The sequence below is a fragment of the Psittacula echo genome (genome assembly GCF_963264785.1).
Source record: "Psittacula echo genome assembly, chromosome: 7".
In the NCBI taxonomy this organism is placed as follows: domain Eukaryota; kingdom Metazoa; phylum Chordata; class Aves; order Psittaciformes; family Psittacidae; genus Psittacula; species Psittacula echo.
This window is the reverse complement of record NC_137740.1, coordinates 53984286-54010859: the sequence shown is the minus strand read 5'-3', so window position 1 is coordinate 54010859 and position 26574 is coordinate 53984286. Positions and strand designations below refer to the sequence as shown.

The following is a 26574-nucleotide window of genomic DNA, read 5'->3' as shown; positions in this document are numbered from 1 at the left end:
TTATACCCACTGTATCCTACCAGGTGAAAGCTCTGCAGAAAAGGGAGATGAAGACTGAAGCTTCTGTGTGTGTTTTGGAATCACCTTCTGTTTCCAAGCAAATTCAACTTCATCTGTTACATCCGGTATTCCTTGAGTCTCAGTAGTTTCATTACTAAGAGTGTGAGATTTCAGTAATAACTGTCTTTGTTCAAGTTCAAAATTTATAATAAGGGAATCAACTAGAGAGTCCAATTCATCCAAGTTCAAAAAAGGCATATTTTTTTCCTGGATAGCATTGTTTGCAGAAGAAGATGACAAGGCAAATAAACGGAAATAGTTGTTAAAATACCCAGCTATGACACAAATATTTTCTGCAAAGCTCCTAAGAGGGCTTGTATTTCTGTACGACCCTATGAAAAACAAAAGCAAGAAGAATCAAATGCAAGATTTTGCAAAGACAGACCAAGTAGCCCTCCCTCCCTCTTGCTTCACAGTTTCCTGTGATCCTCAAGTTACTATAAAAACATGTAATAGCCATGCTAAATACCTTGTAAGATAGAAGAAACAATTTGACAGACTTCAGCTAGGCACTGCTCCAATTCCAAATACTTTGCAGCAATGTTAGTGCTTTTCTTTATTTCCCGATATAGAGATTCTTCTGGTAATTGAGAGTCTATTTCTTTCTTTATTAAAAAGGGTAATTTAAAAAGAATCAAATACATGACAGTATATTAACTAGTAAACATGCCTATTACAGATTGAGTCATGTAAAACAGGCCAATACTGAAACACAAGATGTAAGCAATGCCAAGTCACAAAGCCTACGAGAGATTTGAAGAGAAGTGCAAACTGTGGACAGGGAAAAAAAGAATAAAGAAAAAAAAAGGCAAACAGAACAGTAAAATCCAGAAAAGGTTTGGCTAATTTTTACTTAAAAAGTTAATCTATTTTAGGAGGCAGGTTAAATAATCTATCCTGGCTTTTAACTCAAAATACCAATAATTATGGCCATAAATTATTGCATTAGTTATAATTAGACTATTAGGCTGTTTATGATGAGCACAAGAAGGAGAAAAATAAGATATTAGTATCTCCATAAATATTTTAAGAAAAATTAAAATCTAATAGTTTTGAGTGGAAATGAAGTAGCCATAAAAGTTAGCATCCCATTTATTCACAAGACTGAGACAGGAAGTGTTAACATGCAATTGTAAAAGCTAGCTTCAAATCCTCCTCTTTGTTACATGCATCCCTTAAATTTAAGCCTCAAACTCAAAGCATGCATTTTGTGAAACATTTATCTTACCTTTCCACAATAAGAGAGGTTATTTTCAAGGAATCTGGCTATTGCCACAACATTATGCTTTATTTGATTTTGAATCTGCAAAGAGACTTTGTATTATATTGTATATATTTGTATATATTATATATTTTAGAAAGCCGACAATGAACATTGGCATGCTAACGAGAAAAATGCTCAAAGGCAGAAGTCATGTTTTCTGCAACATAACATGCAATTTTTCAAATAAAGTCTTAACTTTATCTGCAAGGTTTTAAATAACACCTTTATAAGGAAGGATCAAACAAGGAAATTTAAGTGTTCTTTAAAGAAAGATCGCCCTGTAATTTTTGTATCGCTGTCGTTCTAAATGTCACAGGTAATCTCCCAGTTAATACTCTGGTGTTCTCTCCCAGCTTCGCATTAGTTCCACCCATGACAAGAATACGCAGGAATCACACATACACATGGGAATCTGCTGAAAGTGAACAGCATTATCTGGAAAACAGACTGCTCAATTCTGTTGCTGGAAAAATGAAGCATTTGGGAGTTAAACAAGCAGATAGGTACATAGAAAATATTAGACAGTTTCACTATTATCTATGGGATTAAGAATGACAACAGTGAAAACCAGAGTAAGAAGTTTACTTGAAACAAGCAATTTATCACTCTTCTTGAACAGATTTGAACCTTTTATCCCAGGTCATTTATTACAGATTTTTGAGTAGTAAATTCTTGGAAATAAATATTTTATATATCCCAACTCATTAAGGAGATTTTCTTATTGCCCACAGTTCTGCAAGTTTTCCAACTTACAAAACCAACTAAGTTGAGGTCTTGCTATGAGAAACAAGAGATTTGCATTGTTATAATTGCATTTCATATTACAATAAATTTGGAAGGTGACAGGAACAACTCATTAATAGAACATAAATCATTTGCTGCAACTTTCTTATGAAATGTTACAAAGAAATTGCTCAAATGAAAATACCGCTGCTACTTATCAGCCTGGAAAGTATTTGAAGGTCAGTTTTGATTTCAGTGAACGACACGAAATCAAGCAGGACATTTCTGGCTTCTGCACTACTAAATAGCTACTTTAGTCAATTATTTTCCCTCTAAAGTCCCCAATTCATGGAAGTGCTTCAGTGTACCCTGAGTATTAAGCACAGGACAAGACAAGCTCTGAAAAGGTAACACTGAACTAATTTAATATTTAGATAGCATGCTGTTTAGGACTAGCACTATAAGAACAATGTATGACAAAATGAAGTTATCAAGCTTTCTAATAATCTTTCTGACAACAGTCAGTGTAGTAATAGCAGAGGTGATTACTATTATCAAAGTAATAATTAACTTTCAGGATCATAGAGCGTTACTACATGCTAAACATTCAATCCTTTTGCAAGGCAAACTTAACAGCAGTATACAGAGCAAAAGGTCCACTTCCTCCTTTGTGCCAGTTTTCATATTCTCCCTCTCCTTCATGGTTACACTGTGAAATGACATAAATATCCTCCAATGCACAGATAAACCACTCTAGATAAAATACACTTACTTAAACATTTAGTCTACACATGGTGAAAGGCAAACACTAAAAGACTTTCAAGATCGTAGTTAATATTCTGACTTACCACACATCTCAAACCCGTTACTAATCATAACTGTATTCCTACTATAAAATTTCTAGACAAAATTACTGAAAAATAACAGGACATGATCAAGTGCCTCTAAGATATAGCAGTAGTTTTTAATCTTACTTTCATCTCACCTCATTTTGTGGATATTGTTTCACAAGTTCTTTCTGCACCATTCTTGCTTTTTCCTGTACAGTATCAATGAGAAACTCCAGCCCTGAGCATGTGCCATTGTAAATGGCAAGTACGAAGTCCTTTTAAAATAAAGGTTCAAAACATAATGATTGAAGGAATTGATGTGGCCTTGAATTGAAACAATTTTCTGCAGTGGGCTAGAAACGTAATTGTGAGCAAACTGTTCAGTGCTGGTCTATTCAGTTACATCTCATTCTTTGACCACAAGGGCTCAGCATGTTTGTTTTGCTTTTCCTAACTCTCTTCAGATTTCTGAAAATTCATTGTGGTACTTAATCACAGATTACTGAAATAATCATTGAATTTCTGTGAACTAAGTAGACTCATACAATCTCAGTGCAGATACAATCCTAAAAGCACAGTATTTCTTTTTCTTTGTGGAAGCTAAACAGCTTTAAAGTGCATTTTTTTAAGTAAAAATTTATTTCAAGGGTATTAACACACACCCATTTTCACAATAAAAATGAAGTATTAGATAAACTAAAAAAAAATTCAGTTTAATTGTTATATGCAACAATGCACTTCTGAACACAGTTACTGAAAATAAATGTGATATCAACATTAAAATTACTATTCTAATAATTATTTCTAATAAACAATTTTTCACCTGTAGACTGGTTGCAGCAATGTTGTTCTCTTCAGAAAATGAAATATCAGCTCTTGTGACTACTGCCAAGTGTCCTATGTATTTCATTGTTTGTTTTACTGTTTGGTTTACTTTGCTCAGTGCTTCTGTTACCATCGAGGATATATCTGAAGAACATCCCTGAGAAATAAAGGCATATCATTCACTGAAACTAGCAGGAATCTCTAGTCAAAGGGCATTTTTTGTAACAAAAGAGTTCATAATGCACAATAGCTTGAGACATTTTCGGCTTTCCATCTTCCTACTTCCAATGGTTTATCTACCACAGCTAAAAGATCATACCTTGCAACCAGAGAAGAAAGGCATCAGAATACTACACAGTTAAAAAAAAAAAAAATTCACTCTTCATAAAGCTGCACCATGAACAAGAGTAATATTTACTGAACACTACTTTATTAACAGTAGCACTTCACGATATAAACTAGCATTTGCTCTTCCTACTCTATGTTTTATTGTCCCCTGATATGATTAAGAACCTATGGTACTGTCAGTGCCTGTGGCACAGAAAGGTCTGCATTGCTTTGAATTAGTGTATTGGAAGTACCAGTTTAGCCAGCAGAAAGACACCTGTTGCTGTTCATCTTCCTTAAGTGTGTCCATTCGTCATTGCATACGTTGGACTTTTGAGTGTTTTTAGCAAGTCTGTAGTTAACACTGCATAGGACTTTTCAACACATAGATGAATCCCTTAATATACTTTACCTGCAACAGTAACTGTAAATAACCTCCCAAGTTCTTTACTTCCTGTTTTATTTCTTCATCAACTTTTGTAGGTCCAGGGCACTTTTGGATATTGCTAAGCCAAAGTTTGGTAAGAATCACAAGCTGGTCAAAAGCAGAGATAATTCTGATGCTGTAGGACTGAGCAGCATGATCAAGAGAGAAAACTACAAGAGAAAAAGAGATCTATCAGAAGGCTTCCCTTTGCAAGTGAATTCTGATAGACAAACATAAGAATGTACATCTGAAAGACAAGTCAGTGATGCTTAAAGTAAACTGTTATGAAAATCAAACTTACAGTTTTCTTGACATTCTTCATCTTGCTGTTCATAGGCTTTTGAAATGGCAGACACTCCAGAGAAAATGACAAACAAATTAGTAAGGATGTTATCTGCTATGCTTTTTCCACCTTCGTGATTCTGTTCCAATAAATCTAAAGCTGAATTTATAGATTCCTTGCAAATTCCAGGAAGAAAAGATTCACAAAAGCTTGGGCACACGCTGGACTTCTTCTGTGAACCTGTATGATGTAAAAGCAAAACATCTGTAAACACTGTCTTGCATATGAGTGAGCAGTCCATGTGTCTTTGTGATGAGTAATTTATACTGCTTCTTCTGCAATGTTCAGCTACAAGATAGCAAGTCAGAAAACACGTGGATAAAATGTTCTAAATAGTTTCTAGATTGACTTAATACAAAAGACTAATTCCATAGTGAAAATCTTTAACATTAATCCACCTGTTCCAACAATCACACCTACAGAGAGACAGAAAATGACTGAATGTACCAAAATCTTTGGAAGACTGAAGCATCTCGTATTTCAGAAAAAAAAAAAAAAAAAATTATAACACCTGACAAAAAGCTTGGGGTAGCCTCAGTAGCTGAATTAATAGCAACAACTCCAGCAAACTCTCCAAATTATTACACCAGAATTCAGCCTCTGGCAATTTGATGCATGGACTAATATCTTTCTTCAGTTAACACACACATTTAAGTGGAGCAATGTTTTAAGCAAATTGCTTAAGCAGGAGTCATCAGTGCTTGTCAGGAAGTTTTTGCCCTAAGAAAGGATAATAAAAAAAAGTACAAAAATCTTCTGACAACAGCTTGACATTATAAACTGCCCTTGTAAACAGGACATTTTTCATTTTCTTTTCCAAACCACACTTATTTTTTAAAAAGCAACTACTAGAGGTGCATAAATTTTACACATGTAGTAGTTTCAAGTTCTCAGTATGAAATGAGAGGTGTTCTTATCATATAGCAAGTACCTGATATATAGGAATTCCGTATATTCTGAATTGGTTGTAATTTTATCTCAGACAAACATCCAGAAATTCTCCTGTTCTTCATGAAACTTCTACTTCTAGGAAAGGGTGATAAAGTGAAAACATGAAAATAACAACCACAATTTACTTCTCAAAACCAACGCTTTCATATGACAGAAGTTTGAAGAAAACATTAAACCCCACACATTTAACTCCGATAATATCTAGATAAATGGTTTAGAAAGCTTTACATATATTTTGACAAAATATATTTATGGGTTTGGAAAAACTTTTGTTCCTATTTCTTGTCCATGAGGAGAGGTCAGAGAACAAATGAACAGAAGAACTCATTAGTTGGCACAGTGTGCTAAGGACAGGAACAGATGTCCAAGTGCCTATTTAAAACTTCTTGTGCTATTAATTGAATAGGTGCATATTTGTAACCTTAACCTGTGGGTCCTGTGCAGTTTAATTAAAAGTTCTGTGCTGTAGATTAATGTATCCGGTTTTAAGACAGCTTTATAAAATAATTAGGAACAGCCTTTAATTACCTCCAGCTGGTTGTCAATGGTCATACATAAAATCCTCTGGCACTGATCAGACATACACTGCATATATGCTATGTACAACCTCAGAAACATTGCTGCTTAATATGCCAAAAAGCTTTAGTGGATGGTGAGCAATGTTTGGTGCATACTAACACATTTCATCAGTGAAGCCAGTAAAGCACAGTAAAATAACACATTTAATTTAAACTTTCCCCCTTCTCCCTTACATATACATGAATTCTCATTAATTGACAAGTTTCACATTTTAATGAAGTAAAATAAGAATTAATAGAAGACTAGGGTAGTGGCACAGAAACATGTTTAGACAGTTCAGCAAGTTAATTTTTCCTTTGTTTTAAGCGTAGATGAAGGAGCTACAAATTAGAATCACCTTCTTCTGGAAAGAGAGGAAACAGAGGCATCTGAAAGGTCAGGTTCCCACTCATCAGCAGGGTCATAGAATACATCAGCAGCTTTACTCCTATCATTACTCTGAGAAATATAAAGGAAACACAGGGGAATAAGAGGGTTAAACCAAAATAGAGTAATAATAAGGCATTCAACATATGAATGAAGACAGTATGCTCTATTATCAGTAGTTCTAATGTTTTTTTCTTAGGATACATGTAATCTAGAAGATAACTGACTGCCAACCACCTTGAGGTGCAAGAGCTTAAAAACAAACTAAAACAAGATAAACATTTAATGAAGTCACCTGGCTACCCAGCACCTGATATATAGGAACACAAGTACATAATGTTTCCACAGCTCTCTCCACCACATGCCAGATATATTAAAACCCTGGCATCATAATTTAGGTTTTTCATTTATCCTTATAACTGGATTTGTGTACAGTTTTTAGCAATGAATATGGCAACATTGTCCCTTCACTGGAAACACTTGCCTCTTACAGAGTTGTATCATAAAGCAGAGTTTCCTCAGGTTTTTTTCTGGCTTTTCTTTGACCTTTTTCTTTCTGGATATAATACTGAAAATTTATTTATTTCAGATATATACTCATATAAGAGGTATTTCAAATAAAACTAATTCTTTGGTGACATGCTACTACTTCTAAGATAGCAAACAAAGCATTCTGAAGCATAAAAAGACTCTGTATTTTTCTCTATCACCTTGAATGCTCCAACAGTTGAGATCTCCTCCTCTGCCAGATTGTGACTTAAGTTTGGAAACAGCAAGCATCCAAATATTTATTTATATACTATTTGAAGCAATTTGTATTAATTTTTCAATACTGCTCCAGACTAAACGTAATAGATATTGGAATGAAAAGAATTATATTATCTGGATAATCACAAATTCAAGCACAGAACAAATTTAGACAAGCTGTTCTCAGTCTAAAACTAGTCTTAAATATTTATTTTTCATTTGTGTTTCAATCAAAAAGACTCCAAACTAGTATAGCATAAAACACCAGATCATTATGGTTGTACAGGGTTTCTTTGGATACCTCCTTCATGTTGACCCATCTCCAGGAACCTTCTTTCATTGCTTCACTGCAGTCTAAAACAACTTTCAATTCATATGGCAGAAACAAAACCACCCAGAATACTCTATCCCCACTAAAAAAGTACTTTTAAGGGCCACCAGATCAGAGATTGCACCTTCCCAAGTAGTTCTTAGGTCTCTTTGTTGCTCAACTCAGGGAAAAAAATTGCAATGGAATAAAATAAAAACACTATCTGTTCACATGGAGTCAATAAAGATAAACTTACAACATTTCTATCTCAGAAATAGAAAAAAAAATACTATTCTCCCAGCAAACAAGAGCTGATACTGTAATCTTAGCTGTATTCAATAATTTGCCACCATTGGCTACCTTTATGTAATTAAAAAGACTTTACCTGATTGTTATAGGGGTTTTTGTGGATAAAGAATCAAGTGTTGGCACTGTTCACACTTTTCCCCCTCTTCTATTCTATATTCCCCTCTTCTATTCTATATCCCCCTCTTCTATTCTATATCCCCCTCTTCTATTCTATATCCCCCTCTTTGATACAAAAGCTGGTATAAGATGCAACAATTTATTGCACATTTAGAGAGATGGAGTACAAAAATACCCATTTTGTCTGATTAAAATCAATGGATGTGCACCTTAATTGTCAGTTTATTAAACAAAAACTGATGAAAAATGCTTTTAAAAGCACTCATTGAAGAACCTAAAGCAAAAATGAAAGCAAGCAGTACCAAACTTATTTACCAGAGCCAAAGAAAAATAGATAAAATGTATCAAAGAAAATTCAAGTGATAGCTTTAAAAGGTCATGTTTTCCTCTAGAACAGATAAACAACTGAAAAACCAAAAGAACCACAAAGCAGTTCTTGTTTCACTACTTCTCCCTCTGCACACAAAATTACCTGAATAAAGTCACTGGTTTCTACTGTCCTCTTTCTGTGTGATTAACAAGTGTGTGTACATGTATTTAAGAAAAAATAAACATGTGTCCTGGTGTTTAACATCACATAAAACAAAAAGCTAATATTTTCCTCCTGCATAGATTAGCAAAATCTTATTTTTGACAGAGTATTACTGACCTCATATAGTTCCTTCATTGCTGCTAGTTTGCATTCAAACTTCTCTAGGCTCCAGAAAGTTGATATTCCCAGTTTGATGTTACGAACCTGTACCTGAACAGAAGACACTGCTCCTGTTTTATCATCAATTTTGTCGTGCCTAAGAATTTGGGAAAATAAATTAAAAAAATTAAAAAAACACATACAAAAAAAAGTTAAAAACAGCAAAACACCAAATCATCCATTATTCATTGCAAAAATAAACAAGGTGCTTGGAGGTAGGATTATACAGAGAATAAAAATGTCATTACACAGAAATTGCTTGAGACATCATGTATCTCACAAGGCAAATATTAGTGTAGCCATTAAACTTATTTTGTATAAAGGAAAAAAGGAATCCCTGCATTCAGAGGTAAAAGTAGATACGAACATACAGTCTCCTGGCTCAAGGAACTCAGAACCAAATATATGCTACAGAATTCTACTGGCGGAGTTCTTGTTGAAGGATAAGACAGCTGAAAAACCACAGGAATATATACACCTACTAGAAGTCCTTCAAGCTCACCTACATTTACTGTAGCCTTTTCTTTTTTTTTTTATGATACAGAGTTTCCTCTGCACTAATGTATCTCCGCTCACACTAAGAACATTTGACCAATAAAGAGGTTCACTTCCAGAACACTCTTGAGTTACAACTAGCAAGTAGCATGGCATAGCAAGAGATCTGTGGAGTGAAACAACTGATCCCAAACACTCAATATCCTCTATAATATATCTTATAATGTATATGATCTGAGTTTCTGAACTATCTTTGTTGCAGTCCTGTGAACTGAACACCTCCCTGGGTTGGCACTTATTCCCTGGTTTAGTTTTGTCCAAAAGGAACATAGTAAATGTGTTTTAGGACCACTCCAATATGTGAACCAAAGCAGGATGGACATGAGCATCAGAAGATTCACCTCCAAAGCACACTCAGTCCAAAATTAACTGTCTGTAGACACACATTTAAAGCCTTGATCTAAAATTCAGATTTGAAGTTCGCATTTCAAACAACAAGGCTGAACTACACACTCAACTAAAGCCATTTTGGAAAAGTGATTTATCATGTTCAGCCTAACATAACAGCTAAAATATAAACAAACAGCTCACTGCACATGCAGAATCTACCACCAATTTTTTATGCATAAATATATATTTTATATAAACCCCCTTAGAAATAACTGAGATACTCACCTATAGAAAACAGTGTTTTTCCCTAATTGATCACTAATGGTGTTGGCCTCTTTGATCATCACAGATAGCTTCAGAGAATTCCAGTTAAGTGGAACTAATAAAGATTGCAGCACATAATGATTAAGTGGATCAAACAACATGATGCAAAAAACAACTTCAGCATTTAAAAAAAAAAAAAAAAAAAAAAAAAAAAAAAAGAAGGGGGAGTGAAATTAAGGGAGGACAAAAAAGAAACCACAACCAAAAAAATTGAACAAAATTTAGTCAACAACAGTTCTATGAATTCCTAGTACCTTGGGAAAAATTACCCTCCTGGCCAAGATAACCCTCTGTAAAACGTCAGGTAAAGCGTATTCCAGAGATCGAGGCATAACACCAGACACTGTACATTATCCTGAGGCAGGAAACTAAACAGAATCAGTTCTGTTACTCCAGTTTTCCTCATGAGTTAATGCCTAACCAGTTCAGCCAGATGGGGGTAGGACTTTTCTGTAATCAGGTTAAATACAGGCTACGTGAATATCCACCTAACTACCCTTAGCATGTTTTAAACAGATATTTTAGCACAGTCTTTTTTTGTGAACAAAAAGGATCATTAAAGCCAAAAGGTTCTTCCCATTCAGGATCATTAGAGAAGTACTAGAGGAAGAGAAAAAGCTCTTGGATCTGCATCCCCTAAATCCAAGCCCACCAAGCAAGAGAGAAGTCAGCACTGCCTTTCCAACATTATGTATATACATACCCGTCATAGTTTTATTCCCACTTCCACGATTCTTCTGAAGACTATGTATTTCTTCAGCGATCTTCTGCTTCTCAGCTTCCAAAGCTTCAAGTATCTTTGCATGATGAATAGTATGATCTTCTAGAGCCTAGGGAAGAGAGAGGAATAAAAAAAAAAACAACAAACATAACTACACACACAAAACCCCTAAAACACTTAATGCTGTTTACTGAAGCAAAATTTTTTGTTGCTGTGATTTTAAAATTCCCAGAACAGCATATAGATTTATATTGGACATCTGCCGTATCAATACCCTTCATATGCAAACTGTGACAAATCTTCTAGTTTTGCTTAAATATTGTTATGCTTCAAAAAAATAACTGAAATTCAAAAGAAATTCCTTTTTAAAAATTTAGTCATAGTTGTTGCATCAGCCATATATATAAACACCAGCCATTACTTACATTAATGCCTGAAGTCATGACTTTTCACACAGGCAATTGTCATTAAAGTTTGCTGGATGCACAAAACCATCCACGTCATATAATAAATGAGGGTCAGCATTAGTTTATCTCTGAATTCAGTACAATATCACACTTTGAGTGTGAACAAAACATCTGTTCTTTTGCACAAAATCACGTAAAAATAATATTTTAGAAACAAAATGAAACAAAAAGCACACCAACAAACAATCAAAGCACCAACCCACAAACCAACCACAGGTTATCACCTTTTTGGGTTTTGTTTGTTTGTTTTTAAAGTTACCTGCTTGGTAGCTAATGTCTCCATTTCTAAACGCTTCTTATTGAAGCGTAGTTCCAGTTCAAGATTCTGCTTTGCCTTCTCTAACTCTTGTATTTTAGTCTCAGCTTTTTGGTTATTCTGTTCTTGGATTTGCTTCTTAAGAGATTCTTCTCTCTAATGCAAAAAAAGGACAGAAAAGTGAAGGATTACCACTTCTACAGCTTTCCTAACCCATCCCCTTGGCAGATATTAAGGTTTATTTTCACATTTACACATTTAAAACATGCAATCCCTGGGGACTGCTGAGCCCAGGGTCAGCAATGAAAGGTTATACCTTAGTTCACAAGCATCATATTATGTCTCCTATAGCACATTTAAGAAATACACTGCTCCATCATTATTACTTGGTTTACCAAGATGTACTATTCAATATTGACTTATGCATATTGTAAAGGTGTTCAAAAGGCTTACAACAAAACGGCATGCAAACTTGGAGGGGGACAAAAAAAAGAAAAGCCATGTTAACTAAAATACTGTAGTCATTGAAAACTCTCAGAGTAAGTTATGTTTTGTAGGGATTTTTTTTTTACATACACCCTGATCAAATGCACACTGGATTAACATTTTAGTTCATGACTAATTCTATAAACCAAAATTCCTACAAGAATTCTGTAGGGAATACCTATTTACTACTTCTTGTGTTAAAGTAAGGCTAATATTTTTTAAGGAAAATGGGGCTTAGCATTCCCTAAGACACTGTTAAGCAAGACAAAAGAAGAACAAACAAAAATACCCAACCAAATAGAAACCTCATACTACAGCTTCTGTTTTATTTGATTGATATGTTTTATATAACAATGCAATGGCAACTTACCACTTCTGCCTCCAGTGATTTTATTTTGCTTTCATAAGCTTCTTTTTGTGAGGTCAGCTCTTTTTGAACCATCTCTTTCGCAATCTGGACACTTTGCATCATTTCTTCCTTGGCTTTGAGGCATGCCTCTTCAATTTCTGATTCAAGCCTACAAGTATCACATAATTAGAATGCTGGCTTTAACCTTATATAGGCTGCATAGAGATCAATCTCTTCTATCATGACAGGAGCTTCTAATTTTAACAGTAAAAAAAAATAAATATGAGGGTTTGTTGATTTTGCTGGTGTTTCATTTTACTTTATTATGTAATATTATTTTATTATTTTTACTTTACACTCTAATACTTTTCATCTCGGGGAAAATGTAGACACTGGTAAAGACGCAAAACAACACTCAATTTCCATATTTATTTTATTATGTACCTCTCAAAATTAAGATCTGCAGTAAAAATTCACTAAACCACATTAAGATGCAGGAAAGTAAAATTTAAAGTCAATGAGTCTTGCAGCTTAATAACTTCCAGGAGCAAAGCGAGTGCAAATAACACTTGTCTGTCTCCCAAATTCTCCACCACCACAGAAGACTAAGTTTCTAACTTCAGATTCTTCTCATTTTTGTAAGGCATTTGCTTTTGAGGCATTAAATCTCTCTAAAACATCAAAAGTTAATTTCAGACTCATTATGTGCTTGGAAAGAAAGATAACTGAAGAGGTACATTACTCTGAGAGCCTCTGGAGCTCAGCATTTCTTTAATAGTGGTCTATATTCTTGACAACTGGACTAGATTGTGGTGATCATAACTTAGAGGTACCTTCATTTAAGCTAAGTCTGGGACTTCCATTTCAGTTAAAAATTGAGTTAACAATAAGCTTGAAATTTTCCAACTTCCCCTTATTGGGAAATATTTTATAATCTTAAGTTTCCTATTTCTTAAATGTATTTCAAGGTTGCATTAACAACTGAGCTTATTTTTAGAACACAAAGATAAGACACTTACTGTGCTCTCTGTGCAATAAGCAGTTCATTCTTTGCAAATTCAAAATCTTTTGGACCATCATGTAAAAATGCTGTCCCACAAGATGACGTTTTACCTTTCTGAACTTCTACTGGATGATTAAACCTGAAATAATGGTCTCCCCCAAGGATCACTCGATCACCCTATGGGGAAAGAGGGAAGTGGGGGAGGAAAAAGTTTGTTCTATAACTTTCATATTCATAAGAAAATTTACAGTGCTTAGAAGATAGCAGGTGGGGCTAGAAATTCAAGAGATAAGTATTTACAGTTTCAGAGCCTTCTAAGAAAACCTGCAGTCTGAAGTTGTAATATTAACAGCAAAAAAACTCACACATGCATATGTTAATAGTACCCAAAAAATTACTTACATGATGCAGAACTGTTGGGTTTAAAATGCATTTTCCATTTATGTATGTCTTTGCTTCTCCCAGTGGAATAATGCTCACTTTGCCAATAGTATTTTTTATAACACTGAAAATAAGAAACATTTGCGGTATCAGTTGCTCATGTTAATTGCAAATGAGGTTTCTTAATAAACTAAAATTCATGCTTTAAATAGTGTCTTTGCTCTGTCAGCTATGGATTGTCTTCATACTCTTTAGTTACAACATACAAAAATAACAAGTAACAACCTATATCTTAGAAGAGACTCAATATTTAAATCTAAAAAGAATCCACTGCTAAAAAATTACTACAATATGCTGTCATCCGAGCATTTCTTTGATAATGCTTATTTTCCCAACATATCCACATCTTTCATGGTTTTACTAACTGATTAATTAAGTTTCTTAGAGTACTTTGTCTAAACTCAATTGCATGGAATGCACTTTAAACACTATTTCTACAATATGGCCAAGTTGCTCTCTATTTTTAGTTTTAATAAGAACTCTCAAGGCATATCACTTTTCCACTGAACTTAATATAATAGAGTTATCACATAGCATCATTTGCTCAGGTCCTTCTCCAGCATTTCTGAAAAAGAAATTTTTTTCTATGAGTGAATGAATTGAAAAGAGAAATCAAACCACCTTGGTTAACAGATTTCAAGAGGAAACAGAATGAAATTACTTTATATCACTGAACAGTACAAAGATTATCCCTAAATAGTATTTTCAGTGTCAGAAAACCAGATCTTTTTACTAGCAGAAGAGTGACTCCAAAAGAAAGGAAAAGGTGAGGAGAAATATTTTCTGTTTTCACTTCAAGTATAAGAAGAACACTGCGTACCAATGGTCATCAGCAATGAGCACTCCAGAAAGCTGGATATCATGTTTTGAATTTGGTGTATGCCTTCCAACTGTAGTTTCTCCTTCTTTGATCATGTACAATAGCACCTCAGAAAGCTGAGGATCTTCACTGAGATTGACAAGGTTTGGTAAATTATTGTCCATTTTGAATGCAATTCCTGCTTTCTAAATAAAAAGAGAGCTCTGTATAAAAAAAACCACAATCTACTTCGTGCATTGAAATATCTATACTGATTTTTTAATAAAGTCACAGTTAAAACACTGGCCTAAAGGAAACAAATCTTACAACTACTCTAATTCTTCTGCAAGGTTTGTTTGAAGACAGAAAACATACCTGCAATTCTTTTGCATCTTCCAATTTCCTTTTTTCTGCTTGTTCAAATTTTTCTTTCCAGGCCCTTAATATATTAAGGGGAAAACAACAAATTAGGAGAAAAGACGTAACATTTAAGCTTTACTACTTCTATTTGAATTAAGACATTAATGACTGCCTGACCTCTGCATTTCTGCCATGTCCTTCTCCTGCTGGTGCAATTTTACCCTCAAAGATGTTATTTCCTGCAAATAACGTCTATATTTTTCAGGATCAGTCTTCAGAGCACTCTTCTGAGCTGCCTTCAGTTTTTCTATTTCAGCTTTCAATTCTCCATAAGACAAACCAAACAAGCAACACATAAAAAATACAGACAAAATACAGTTTACACATTTCAGACCAATACTAGAAAATTCACCTTATTCAATTAAAAATTAAACACCTTTTCCCAAACCAGGTTCTCAAGTGTAGCCTCAGATATGGTCTGGACTTTGGGAGGGGGGAAAAAAAAAAAAAAGCTTATAAAGAAGAGTAATATTAAATGGAAGATATCTTTGGTTGTATTGACCTAGTTGACAAGTGGGCAGTCAATACAATAGACTATTAGTAGTAACAAGTCTGATGGAACAATAAGTTGAATACACAGGCAAATTAAAAACCCTTAAAGACTGCAGATGTTAACCTCACCTCTGATTAGCTTGGCATTCACATCTTCATTTATTTTAGCAGTGTTGATAATTGAACAAGCCTGTTTTGCATAGCGAAGAGTGCTGAGGGTTTCTTCTGTACTGCTAGCAGCTGGACTTACTGTGGCTATCATAGTGGTTTGTGAATTTCCACCAAGACTTTCCTTTAACAACCTTCATTTGACAGGAGAGTAGAAGTCAATTCCCAGCTCTCACATTGAAAAAAAAATTAAGTTTACCAATCTGAACAGATTAAATACAAGGGTCTTGCTACTTATTTAAGAGTCATTGTTAGCTTACTTAAAATACAAACCAAGGTCCTGATTGTTCTTTACCTAACACAAGAGGCTAATTTCTTCCCTCCACAGGTCACTTGAGAGAGAAAGGGAGGTAAGGAGATGAAGAGATACCTCCAGATTAGAAGAGGAATTCACAGTCTGAGAAAGTATTTACTTCTTTATAAAGAAATCCTGAAGTGTACCTACCAAGTAAGGACAGATTCACGGTAAGGAATGAAAGCTTTCTTTCCATTTCGAGATTGTTTAGAGAGGGCAGAAATAACCTTTCCAAGGGTTAAGAGTGATTTATTGATACTCACACCCTCCTACACAAAACAAAAATAAAAATAATAGTTGTATTTTCTTGTGTGATGTTATTGATTGTACTGTTGATTTAATTGTGCTTATTCAATGTGGTATCGTACAGCTACATCACATTAAATGTCACCACTGATTAAAAAAATAACAATAAAAAACCAACAATAAGTTGAAAAAGCAGCGTAGAAGCTCACTCTCATTTGGAAAGAGCAAAGACCCTGGCTTTAAAATACACAATGTCAAAACACATAAAACTTACAAAGGCAGCTTGAAAGAAACTCTCTTATTAGAAATGCTATTTACTTAAATCCCCCACAAAAAAGGGGCAAGCCCCAACTCCATGGGAGTTCAAATCTGAGTCAGAAATCTGATTCAGGATTTGAAAAGTCACACAAACAGTTTTCCTCATTCTTTCTAATGGATCATTAGGCCTGCATAGGATACGGAGTGCTGTTCTACACGAGACCTAGCCTGCTATACTGGACAGTCAAAACAACATCTTAGCACCATCCATCCTCACTAGCAAAATGCTGTGCAATACTTATAAGCATAAGGCCTACATATCTTTTTATAACTACAGTTCCTGCCCAAAAGTCCTGGTAGGTGAAGTTACATTGGAGTTTAGGGGCATTCTTTGGAATCAATTTTTTTTTCCACAGATTCTCCATCTTCATTTACCTTCAGCCTTTCTCCACTGGTCTGAGCTGTTAAGCAGCATTCACTGCCAGCCAGATCAATTAGATTTATGTGGCTGGTAAGCCTACGATCACACTGTTCTTCATCCACAAATTCTACCTGGAAAAAAAGAGCTGTTTGCATTCAGAAGACAACAAGCAGAAATCTAACAAGCTGTTCACTTTAAAAACATGAAGAAATTGACACTCTCATTTATTTTTTGACAGTATACCTTCATGTACATGCTTTGAAGGAGACTAAGTTCAGACTTTTAACCACAGTATCAACTGCTCGCAGTTGAATAACTGTAAAAGCATAAACCGCAAACATAATAGATTACCAAACCATGGGTTTGATTGCTGCAGCTATCTAATAACCATGGAAATCATTAAGCTGTTACTTACTTAAACCAAAGAAAATCAGCTAAGCAGTCAGTGGAAAAATCTCAGGACTACTTCTAATAGAGAAAAGAAACAATCTAGTGGAGAGAATGGTGAGGGGAAGAAGGAAGGAGACTATTAGGGAACTGGACTGAAAAATTAAGCCAACCAAGAACAATAAAACTCAAACTAACAAATTATTTGTGAATAGAGAAAACTGACTGTAGACTTCTGAGGAGCTCCACCTATTTCACTTCTGGTTTCATGCTAATCTCACTAAGTCAGGTTTTGTTTCTTACACATCTGTAAATCAGATGTGGAATTTTAGTCCCTATATCCTGGAGGCACATAGGTGAGAAATGCATCCTGAAGCAAGGAAATATTTACTTGGTGAACTGTGTTGAAACTGAGGAGAAACTGCACCTCTTATCATTGTCCCAGTTCATCACCTGTAGAAATTCATCACAGCTCTCCAGCTTGCATAGCCTAACCTTAGAAGCAGAAGTGGATTGACAGCAGTTAGGCTTCAATTTGGATTCTAGTTACATCTCAAAAATCACACTCTAAAGCTTAGAACCACTCCTAGATCTGCCAGACTAAACATATTTTTATTGCTGCTATAAATGGATGTAGCACATAGACATCAGAATCTACTCAAAGCACAAGTAAAATAAGTTTTGCTGTGTAGAAAGCCATGTTCAAATGCCTTGTGCTTTACTTGTCCTCAAGTATATTTTCACAACAATTTTCTAGGCAGCACACAAAACTTTTTACACAATTTGAAGAGATATCTAACACCCAGCAATACCTTGGTTTGTGTCATGACAAGGGTGAAGACAGAATGAGATCTAGAGCTCTTGTCATTCATTGCTGTAGCAGCTGTTGCTCTCTGCTTATTTCCTAGTTCAAGCCAACTCTGTAAAAGATAAAAGTAAGGATGTGAAACCAAAACCATTTTTGGACAGTTAAAATGTTTGCAAATTACGTTATTAACACAAATGATGACTCTATAAGGGAGGAATTTAAATTTTAGAGGTAACCATGTGAAAAGAGTGACACTTGCCTGTATGCATCTATTTAGCTCCGTTATATAGGACTAGTCTTCATTATCTTTTCACAAAATCAGCTGAAATATCATAGTCTACTGGGCAGTCTGTAAAGCATTTTCTTCCCATCCATGGAATTTAGTTTTCAGCAGTGAAGGAAGGCGTAAGTATAAATATTTACATACCCTTTTAGCAACCAAATAACTCTTACCTGGATATCAGAGTAAGAACTGACAACATTCCTAAGGTGGGGGAAAAAGAAAAGTTTGGATTCAGACTGTTTTCTTCCTAGTTTTCCTTGCTGCCTGAGCTCTGAAACATTTCCCCAGTTACAGACAAAATACAAATATACCATGAAAGCCCCAGTTGTCTTAAGACTTCCATACATTTATTTCACTAAAGCATTAAGTCGAGCTAGACATGGGTATGTGTTTTTCTCAAACTGCACAATACTAAAATCTTGCCTAATTTACCAGTGAGTCCACAAGCTTTCACAGAGTTTAAGATAATAATTAGCACACTTTTTCAGGATTACACCATACATCTATTAAAATAAGAACAGGTAAGACTTACACTGTCAGGCCTTCCACATATGGTCCTAATACGGGATGTTCTCTTACACGAAGCTGGCGAGAGTAAGTTTAAAAGAAAAATTCTTAGATGTGCATTAGTTAGACTATTCAGGAATACCTTAAAATTAAGAGAAAGTCTGTCTATATCCCTAATATGACATTTATGATCAACAAAACTTAGTATGAATCATCTAGAACAACATTTTCATTAAAATACCTACAACTGAATTTTTCCAGCTGCTCAAGAAATCACAGCACACTGCCCCATGCCACTGCTCACAGAACCAGCTGTCAGAACAGGTACCTTATGTAAGGTATTCACATAAGAAAACAAAAGTATTTTCTGCAACCTAAATCTATTATATTCTTTACTTAAATACCTTACCTTAAAATCACTGACAAACTCAGATGAAAGCACTCCTAGTATAAACAAGACAGTGTAGTCTTTATCACTATGTAACAAGTTCATACCAAATTTAGGATAAAAGACTTTTCAACAGGAAGTTGAACGTAGTATACCTTTTTTATCATAAGCTAATGCTCAAAGTTTACAAACAAGCGGCCAGTATAGTGGTCAATAGTTCAAAGAACAGAAAGTACTTATTTTAATAAATTAAATAAATTCCTTCTCTACTTCCCCAACTTAACGTAAATGTCTTTAATTTATGGTTTTCATATTCTAACACATAAGCATTAAAAACTAGCTAAACTAGTTTAACTTGTGATCCTTCACTAATTAAACAGGGCACTGATTTCCTGCCCCCAAGCTTCTTAGGAAACAACAATCCAACAGATGCTAACCTCTTGTATGATAGTAGTTTTCTGCAGCTGTGCAATATAAATACACAGAGCAAACAACATAGGAAAAAAATTTCCCTTTGCAAGTATTAACATTTTTTCATGAAAGCACTATGCAATTAGATCAGTAGAGTCAGTGGCAAACAGGCTTCCCAGTACATATACAATACACAGATATTTTCATAAAGTGAATGGACATTTCAGTAGCACTGAGAAGGCTGATGGATCAAATACAATTACGCAAATATTTCCTCCCCAACACCATTGAAAGCCTCCTGACACTGTCATTCTCCCATCTTAGAACTCCATCTAAATTACAAGATTATTACAAGATTATAACTCAAATTATATTGCACTGAAGGTTCTTAATGTAATCTGAAGACTTAGATAAATAATATTCTAAGAGAGTTTTTATAAAGGCTGATAAGGTCATCTTCATTTTGGAAGATGTTAACAATCTTGAGAGGTTCTACTGGATCATTTTGTTTGTATTTCAGCAAGGTGTTTTTTTTTTTTTTGCTTAGCATTTCTGAAGTGCCACACATTTTGCTTGAAGTCATATAGTAAGATTTTTTTACTTGTATCCATTATGCACAACAACTTAAGTACTTCGATAACACAACACTTGTCATTTGTGCTCTTTTGTGTACAGAATGGATGCCACTAGTTTGAGATTACGCATATACTTCTTTCTGTGACCCACTTACCGGTTCTTTCTTCTGTCCACTTTCAGCTTTAAAGACAAGCAAATCATGAATTTTCTCATTGTATACTTCAAAAAAGCTCATTTCAAGATGATACAAAACCTAATAAAATAAATAGTAAGAGTTATTAAGATAGGCCACAAAATATTTCCATCCTCCTTTATTTCAAACACTAACCTAGATTACCAGATCCTGCTATTCACTGTTACATGCATTTGTACTGAAGGGACTTTCCAGGAAAAATCATGTCATAAAATCATAGATTAGTCTGGATTGGAAAGGACCTTTAGAAGTTCACCTCATCCAACTCCCAAGAATACAATTAATTGGAATTCCATCCACAGCCATTATCAGATTATAGCTATCAAGTTTAAGGAAAAAAAAAAAAGTATATACATCCACCTCAGAGTTTCAGTGTTGGGATTTTAGTACCCAAAAACATAGTTTTGTTTGCACCTGCACAAGTCTCATTCATGACGGATTGTCCTTTACTGCATCATACATGGAACAGAGAAGGAACAGACTGATGTTGTCAACATCCTGACATGGAACACAATTACCTAATGGAAAGATAAACCTTGATCTACCCACAGCAATTAACAAAAACAAAACCAAACTTTTCATAAAAACACATCTCCTTTCTCTGAAGGTTTTGTTTTATTTTCTTTTTTAAATAGATTTTTCTTTTTTAGGAGACAAGGGAGATGGCAGCAAAAAACCTAACACAAGTCAGAAATACAAGATTCAAGACAATTTGCAGCCACAAACTCATAATGCATAAGCAAAGGAATAACACACAAACCTAGCAGCTCTGTATTTTTTAGAAGTTATATTCTATCTAAACTCAGTAATAAAAAACCTTAGATTTCTCAGAATGTTTTAATGAAGGGTTATATTGTTTCTGCTCCAATTAATTGATGTAGTAATGGTCAAGTTAGAAAATCATAACTGGAGACACAATTACCTTTAGCTATTATTTTTTTTTTATGTCTTAAGAGAAAAAGACAAAAAAGAAAATGTAGGTATGCTGGAGTTTGTTTTGGGGAATTATTTTTCTCTGCATGTTTGCCAGTGTCTGTAAGGAATGACTTGCAGTGAAAATGTTTAAAGATAAATTTAGGTATTTTGAGTTTAATTATATATGCCTTCACTGAAAGTATGGAACCTCCTAGGATTTCTTTTCACCTTTCCTTACATAAATCTTATCTTATAAGGCATGCTGTATAGTCTATGGACACATCAAAAATATCATGCCCATATTTCTTTTTTATGCTATTGTCATTAAGGAAGCAAAACCATGTTGACCATCACTATTTAGGGAAGCCTGCTAATCAGATCTACTAGCAGAAATAAGATTTGAATCAGCAAAAGAATCCAAACATTTATAAATGGATCCAGTACTAAGGTATAAAATGAAAAAATTAAACAGGTATGAAAATACTGAAAGGCATCAGTTTCCTCGTAATTCAAAGTAAGCATAAGCATACCACCTGTTGCTTGTCCATTTGTGCTATTTGAGTGAAAAGATCTTCACAAAGTCTTGGAATTATTCCTTGGTCTTTATCAAATCCCATCATCCTGTAATTACAAAAAAAATGCAAGTTCTGTTTTGTAATTCTCTATAGCTATTTTTAATATTAATTGTATAACTCTGAAGTTGAAACGCCACATGCTTCTAAGCCACAAAGGTAATCAGCAACGGAAATAAATCTAACCTATGCTGCTGCTTATTTGAGCGGGGAATTGGAGGCTATTATGTTCAGAGGTCTTTCCCAATTCATCCATTGAATAACAGGTTGAAAAAACTAGGTAAAATGAAAACTACTGCAACTGAAGAGTAAGTTGTACTATAAACAGTAAACCTATAGACACCTGATGTTCTAACATGCATGCATTCTATATGCTCTGCACACTGACAGTGTAGCAACCTAAGCCTCTCTCTGCCTCTGAAGTAGGTTTTCTCACCCCATGGAGTTCTGCCACTGCAGAACACCAGAGTACTGGCCTAATTCAGCTAGCTGAGAGATTCACACAGCTACACAACATAGTTATGAGCAGAAATTTGTTGGGTACACTTGACCTGAGGACACACTTATTACTGATGCTCATTTCAGCCTTCCTTGAAATACAAAGGGGATGAAGGCAAGTAATTGTTTACCTGAAGGTGGAAGGGAAAACCAAACAAATAAACAAACCAATCTACAAACAGAACAACAATTGCAATACTGAGCATATCTCTCTTAAGCAAAGGTAAATAAACATTTTAAGTAAAAACTGAGTTCCCACTTAAAAAGGAAAAACCTTGTCTCTGTGTAAGTTCTATATTTATTATAAATTGATTAGAAACATCAAAATATTGACTAGAAAAATTTCTGACCCTTAACTACATAAGTCTATAATACCTCATGGGAATTGTTTCTGGTCCTTAACTATGTATTTATAAATCTGTAGTACATCATGGGAATTATAAAGATAATAAAACTGGTTATAATAGATTCATGTGTGGAAACAAACCAGTTCACTAGGCTTTCTATTGAAAATTATACAAAATATATATAAAACTGGCTATAAACCCTTGAAATGTTGCTTGACTAGAATTATTTTGTGTAAAGATTAGATTTCAAATAAATCTATGTTTGTGGCATCGCTTATTTATCTAAAGTTCTAAAACAGTCAGAACCACAATTTGAATGATCTCTTAAAGGTCTCATCCAAAAAACATAATATACTTCAGAACACATCACTTCATGCACAAAATAACAAACAGTGGTAAACAATAGCACTGCCAGAGTCTGAGAAGCTCTCAGCTTTAATAAAGGTTTTCCTTGACTAAAGTCTCTATCAAGAGCTTTTATTTTCTTCGCTATAACTAGAAAAAGGTCAGCATCAGACACATAAAAATATTCTACAGCTTTGTCTTACTTCTAAATATTGTCTTAGTAATCTCTGGTTTAAAATATGCAAAAACATTTTAACACAATTCAATAACAATTAAGTCTATTCCATACAACCTCTTTTTGTCATTTCATGTTGCACAATTAACTCCTAAAGAATTTTAACAACTATTATTAGAAACTCACGTGTATGATTTTCCAGAACCAGTCTGCCCATAAGCAAAAAGACAGGTGTTATAGCCCTCAAACACTCTTTTCAGGAGTGGCACTGCCAAAGTTCTATAAATTGTTGCTTGGCTTGCAAAATTCGGATGACACTTGTCAAAAGACCAGAAAGAGAAGTCATAACTGAAGCTGTAAGCTTGGTTTGTGGCTGGATTTCGTACAGATGTCTCTGAACCATTCATGGAGATTACAGGGAGTGAGTTTTCATTTTTCTCCCTGAATGGGAGGAAAAAAATTAAAAATTGAAAAACATAAGCTACATGTTTTAAGTTAGTCATTTCAATCAATTCCCAATGGAAAATAAAAAGGCTGGTAATCATTATGAAAACAACAACAATAACTAAAAAAACAACAACAAAAAAACCACACACACACAAAAAACCCAACAAACACAAACCAACAAACAAACAAAAAAAAACAACCAAAAAAACCCCACACCTATTTGGCAAACATACAAAGCATTCAAGCTCAATATAATTTATCTAATAAATGTACAACAAATGGCCCCAAACACCTATAAAGTGAATTTAACCTCTTAATAAAACCTTGGGTCTATGATTAAACAACTCAAAACACACAAAGCAGGAATTAACATACACTATAAAGGGTACCATTACCATCAGAAATAAGTCCAGGATACACACCTGTTATTGAAAGGCCGTACACGCACAGCTACAATCACTTTGCTGTTTTCCACTTGGAAAACATCTTTCTCTGTGCTACTGCTGTCAGCAAGAGTTTCCATGTTCTCTTTTGGTTTTAAACTTCTAGCGACAGAAGGAGAGCTGGTGACACCAGTTTTCGTTTTGGCTAAAATTTGAAGATTTGGTGTTTGCTCATTTGAAGCTAACAATGATGGCTGATCCTGAGAAGTGCTGTTCTTTGGTGCAAGCTTAAATATTTCTGTTGAATCTTTTGTTGGTGCCTTCAGTCTTTCTAAACTGTTATGCTTTATCATCACATGTGGTAACCTTTGCTTTCCAGTATCATTTTCATTCAGTTGCTCTCCTGATAGCTTATTCATATATTTTGAGGTAACTAATTGTTCTGATTTAGCAACTTCATTTTGAAACTTTGTGTCAGCAGTGCTTGTCCTGTATTTTAAACGCATGCAACTGTCATTTTCACACAGACCGTCAGCAAAGCCAAAGGAATCCTTGCTGTTCAGGTTACACTTCAACTTCATATTTGACTGACCCTCAACTAACTTAAAGCTTGGTTCAACATTGTGGGTATCATTAGTATTAATATTTGGCATAAGTGCAATCCTGTCATTTCTTTGTGAGGCAAAGTTATTATTTTCTATTCCAGGCATAGTGCTCTGAGTAATTTTAGTCTTCTCCATGGAGTCAGTCCTCACACGCCTCTGCAGAGTAAGTCTTTTGTCCATTTGTATATTTTGCATGCCCTGTGCTGTGTTTGCATGCAATTGTTCACTACCAGACACTGGTTTTTTGCTTGCTCCAGTTCTCCTCTGAAGTGTTAACCTGCCTTCAGGTTTAAAGGTTGCTGATACATCACCTACTTTTTTACAGGCTGAAATCACATAGGTCCTATTTACTTCCTCTGTCTTATTCTGAGAACATGAAAGTAGACTACCCTTTTCTTCCCCCAATTTATGTGATTGCAGTTGCTGCCCAGACACTCTGCTGCTGGTAAAGGTATTCTGTGAAGAAGCCTTCTGCAAAGCGGTAGTACGCAGTACGTCAGAGGGGCTTCTTGTAGGAACTGTGTAAATAGGCATTTTGTCTTCCAGCAAGTTAATGTTAGGTTTTAAAAATGTACAACACTTTTCCTAAAAGATTATTTCTAGTTGCTTCTTCTTAAGCGATCTGGGGAGACAAAGGAAAAACTGTTATGAAGCTCATATCCAGTGCAAGTTGTGTTTTGGAACTCTTTACATATACTGCAATAAATACATATTCCAAACATTAATTACAGTTAGTAGCCTGTTTCACCTCCAGTACTTTAAAAATCATTCTTTAATATTTGAATGACTGCTTCTACCAAAAATAGGCTATTTGATTCCATTTATTGAGTTCTATTTGTGCCAGAAAATAAACCAAACATCACGAAGAAGCACCAGCTGCTACAAAGAACAACCTAAGTACTTAGCAACAAAGATCAAAACGGACATTTCTTTCAAATTATCTACAATGATCCCCGAAGAAAGCGAATTCAAGATTGTGCCTTCATTCACTCACAATTATTTATGATCTTTGTGTTTCACAACGAAGAGACTCCAATAGAACAACAAAATTAACATTGAATAGGGAATTTGTGAACACAGAGTGGGTTTGGGTTGGGTTTTTTTCAGGATTTTATAAAATAAAACTCACTATCAGAATAGGAAAGTTAGAAAAGACAACTATTAAAACATGTTTGTACATGATTTTAATTCACTATAGTACATAGATGCATAGCAAAAAGATACCTAGCCTATGGGAGAGAAAAAAAGATGGTACAATGTGTCCTGCGTCCTCTCACAGTATCACAGTATGCTAGAGATTGGAAGGGACCTCAAAAGATCATCTAATCCAATCCCCCTGCCAGAGCAGGAACACCTAGATAAGGTTACACAGGAATGTGTCCAGGCGGGTTTTGAATGTCTCCAGAGAAGGAGACTCCACAACCCCCCTGGGCAGCCTGTTCCAGTGTTCCGTCACCCTCACTGAGAAGAAGTTTCTTCTCAAGTTTAAGTGGAACCTCTTGTGTTCCAGTTTGTACCCATAACCCCTTGTCCTATCATTGTTTGCCACTGAGAAGAGCCTGGCTCCATCCTCATGACACTCCCCCTTTATATATTTATATACACTAATAAGGTCACCCCTCAGTCTCCTCTTCTCCAAACTATAGAGACCCAGCTCCCTCAGCCTTTCCTCATAAGGGAGATGCTCCACTCCCTTAATCATCTTTGTCGCCCTGCGCTGGACTCTCTCCAGCAGGTCCCTGTCCTTCTTGAACTGAGGGGCCCAGAACTGGACACAATATTCCAGATGCGGTCTCACCAGGGCAGAGCAGAGGGGAAGGAGGACCTCTCTCGA

General features: G+C 35.0%; 1 protein-coding gene across 1 annotated transcript; it reads right to left on the bottom strand.

The window, feature by feature from the left end:
- Window positions 1-25274, bottom strand: KIF14 (kinesin family member 14; the record flags this gene model as incomplete). The annotated part of the gene is made up of 29 exons (XM_080623447.1): window positions 1-392; window positions 530-665; window positions 1289-1363; window positions 3033-3152; window positions 3701-3859; window positions 4442-4626; window positions 4758-4979; window positions 5731-5825; window positions 6667-6767; window positions 8828-8966; window positions 10040-10133; window positions 10782-10908; window positions 11526-11678; window positions 12379-12526; window positions 13377-13537; window positions 13763-13865; window positions 14622-14806; window positions 14976-15039; window positions 15138-15285; window positions 15642-15814; window positions 16126-16244; window positions 16915-17031; window positions 18100-18207; window positions 18549-18579; window positions 18911-18963; window positions 20415-20513; window positions 21902-21989; window positions 23492-23746; window positions 24175-25274. The coding sequence occupies 29 exons, from the start codon at window positions 25272-25274 to the stop codon at window positions 1-3; spliced, it is 4950 nt and encodes a 1649-aa protein (XP_080479573.1).
- Between the last annotated feature and the right edge of the window lie 1300 nt (window positions 25275-26574).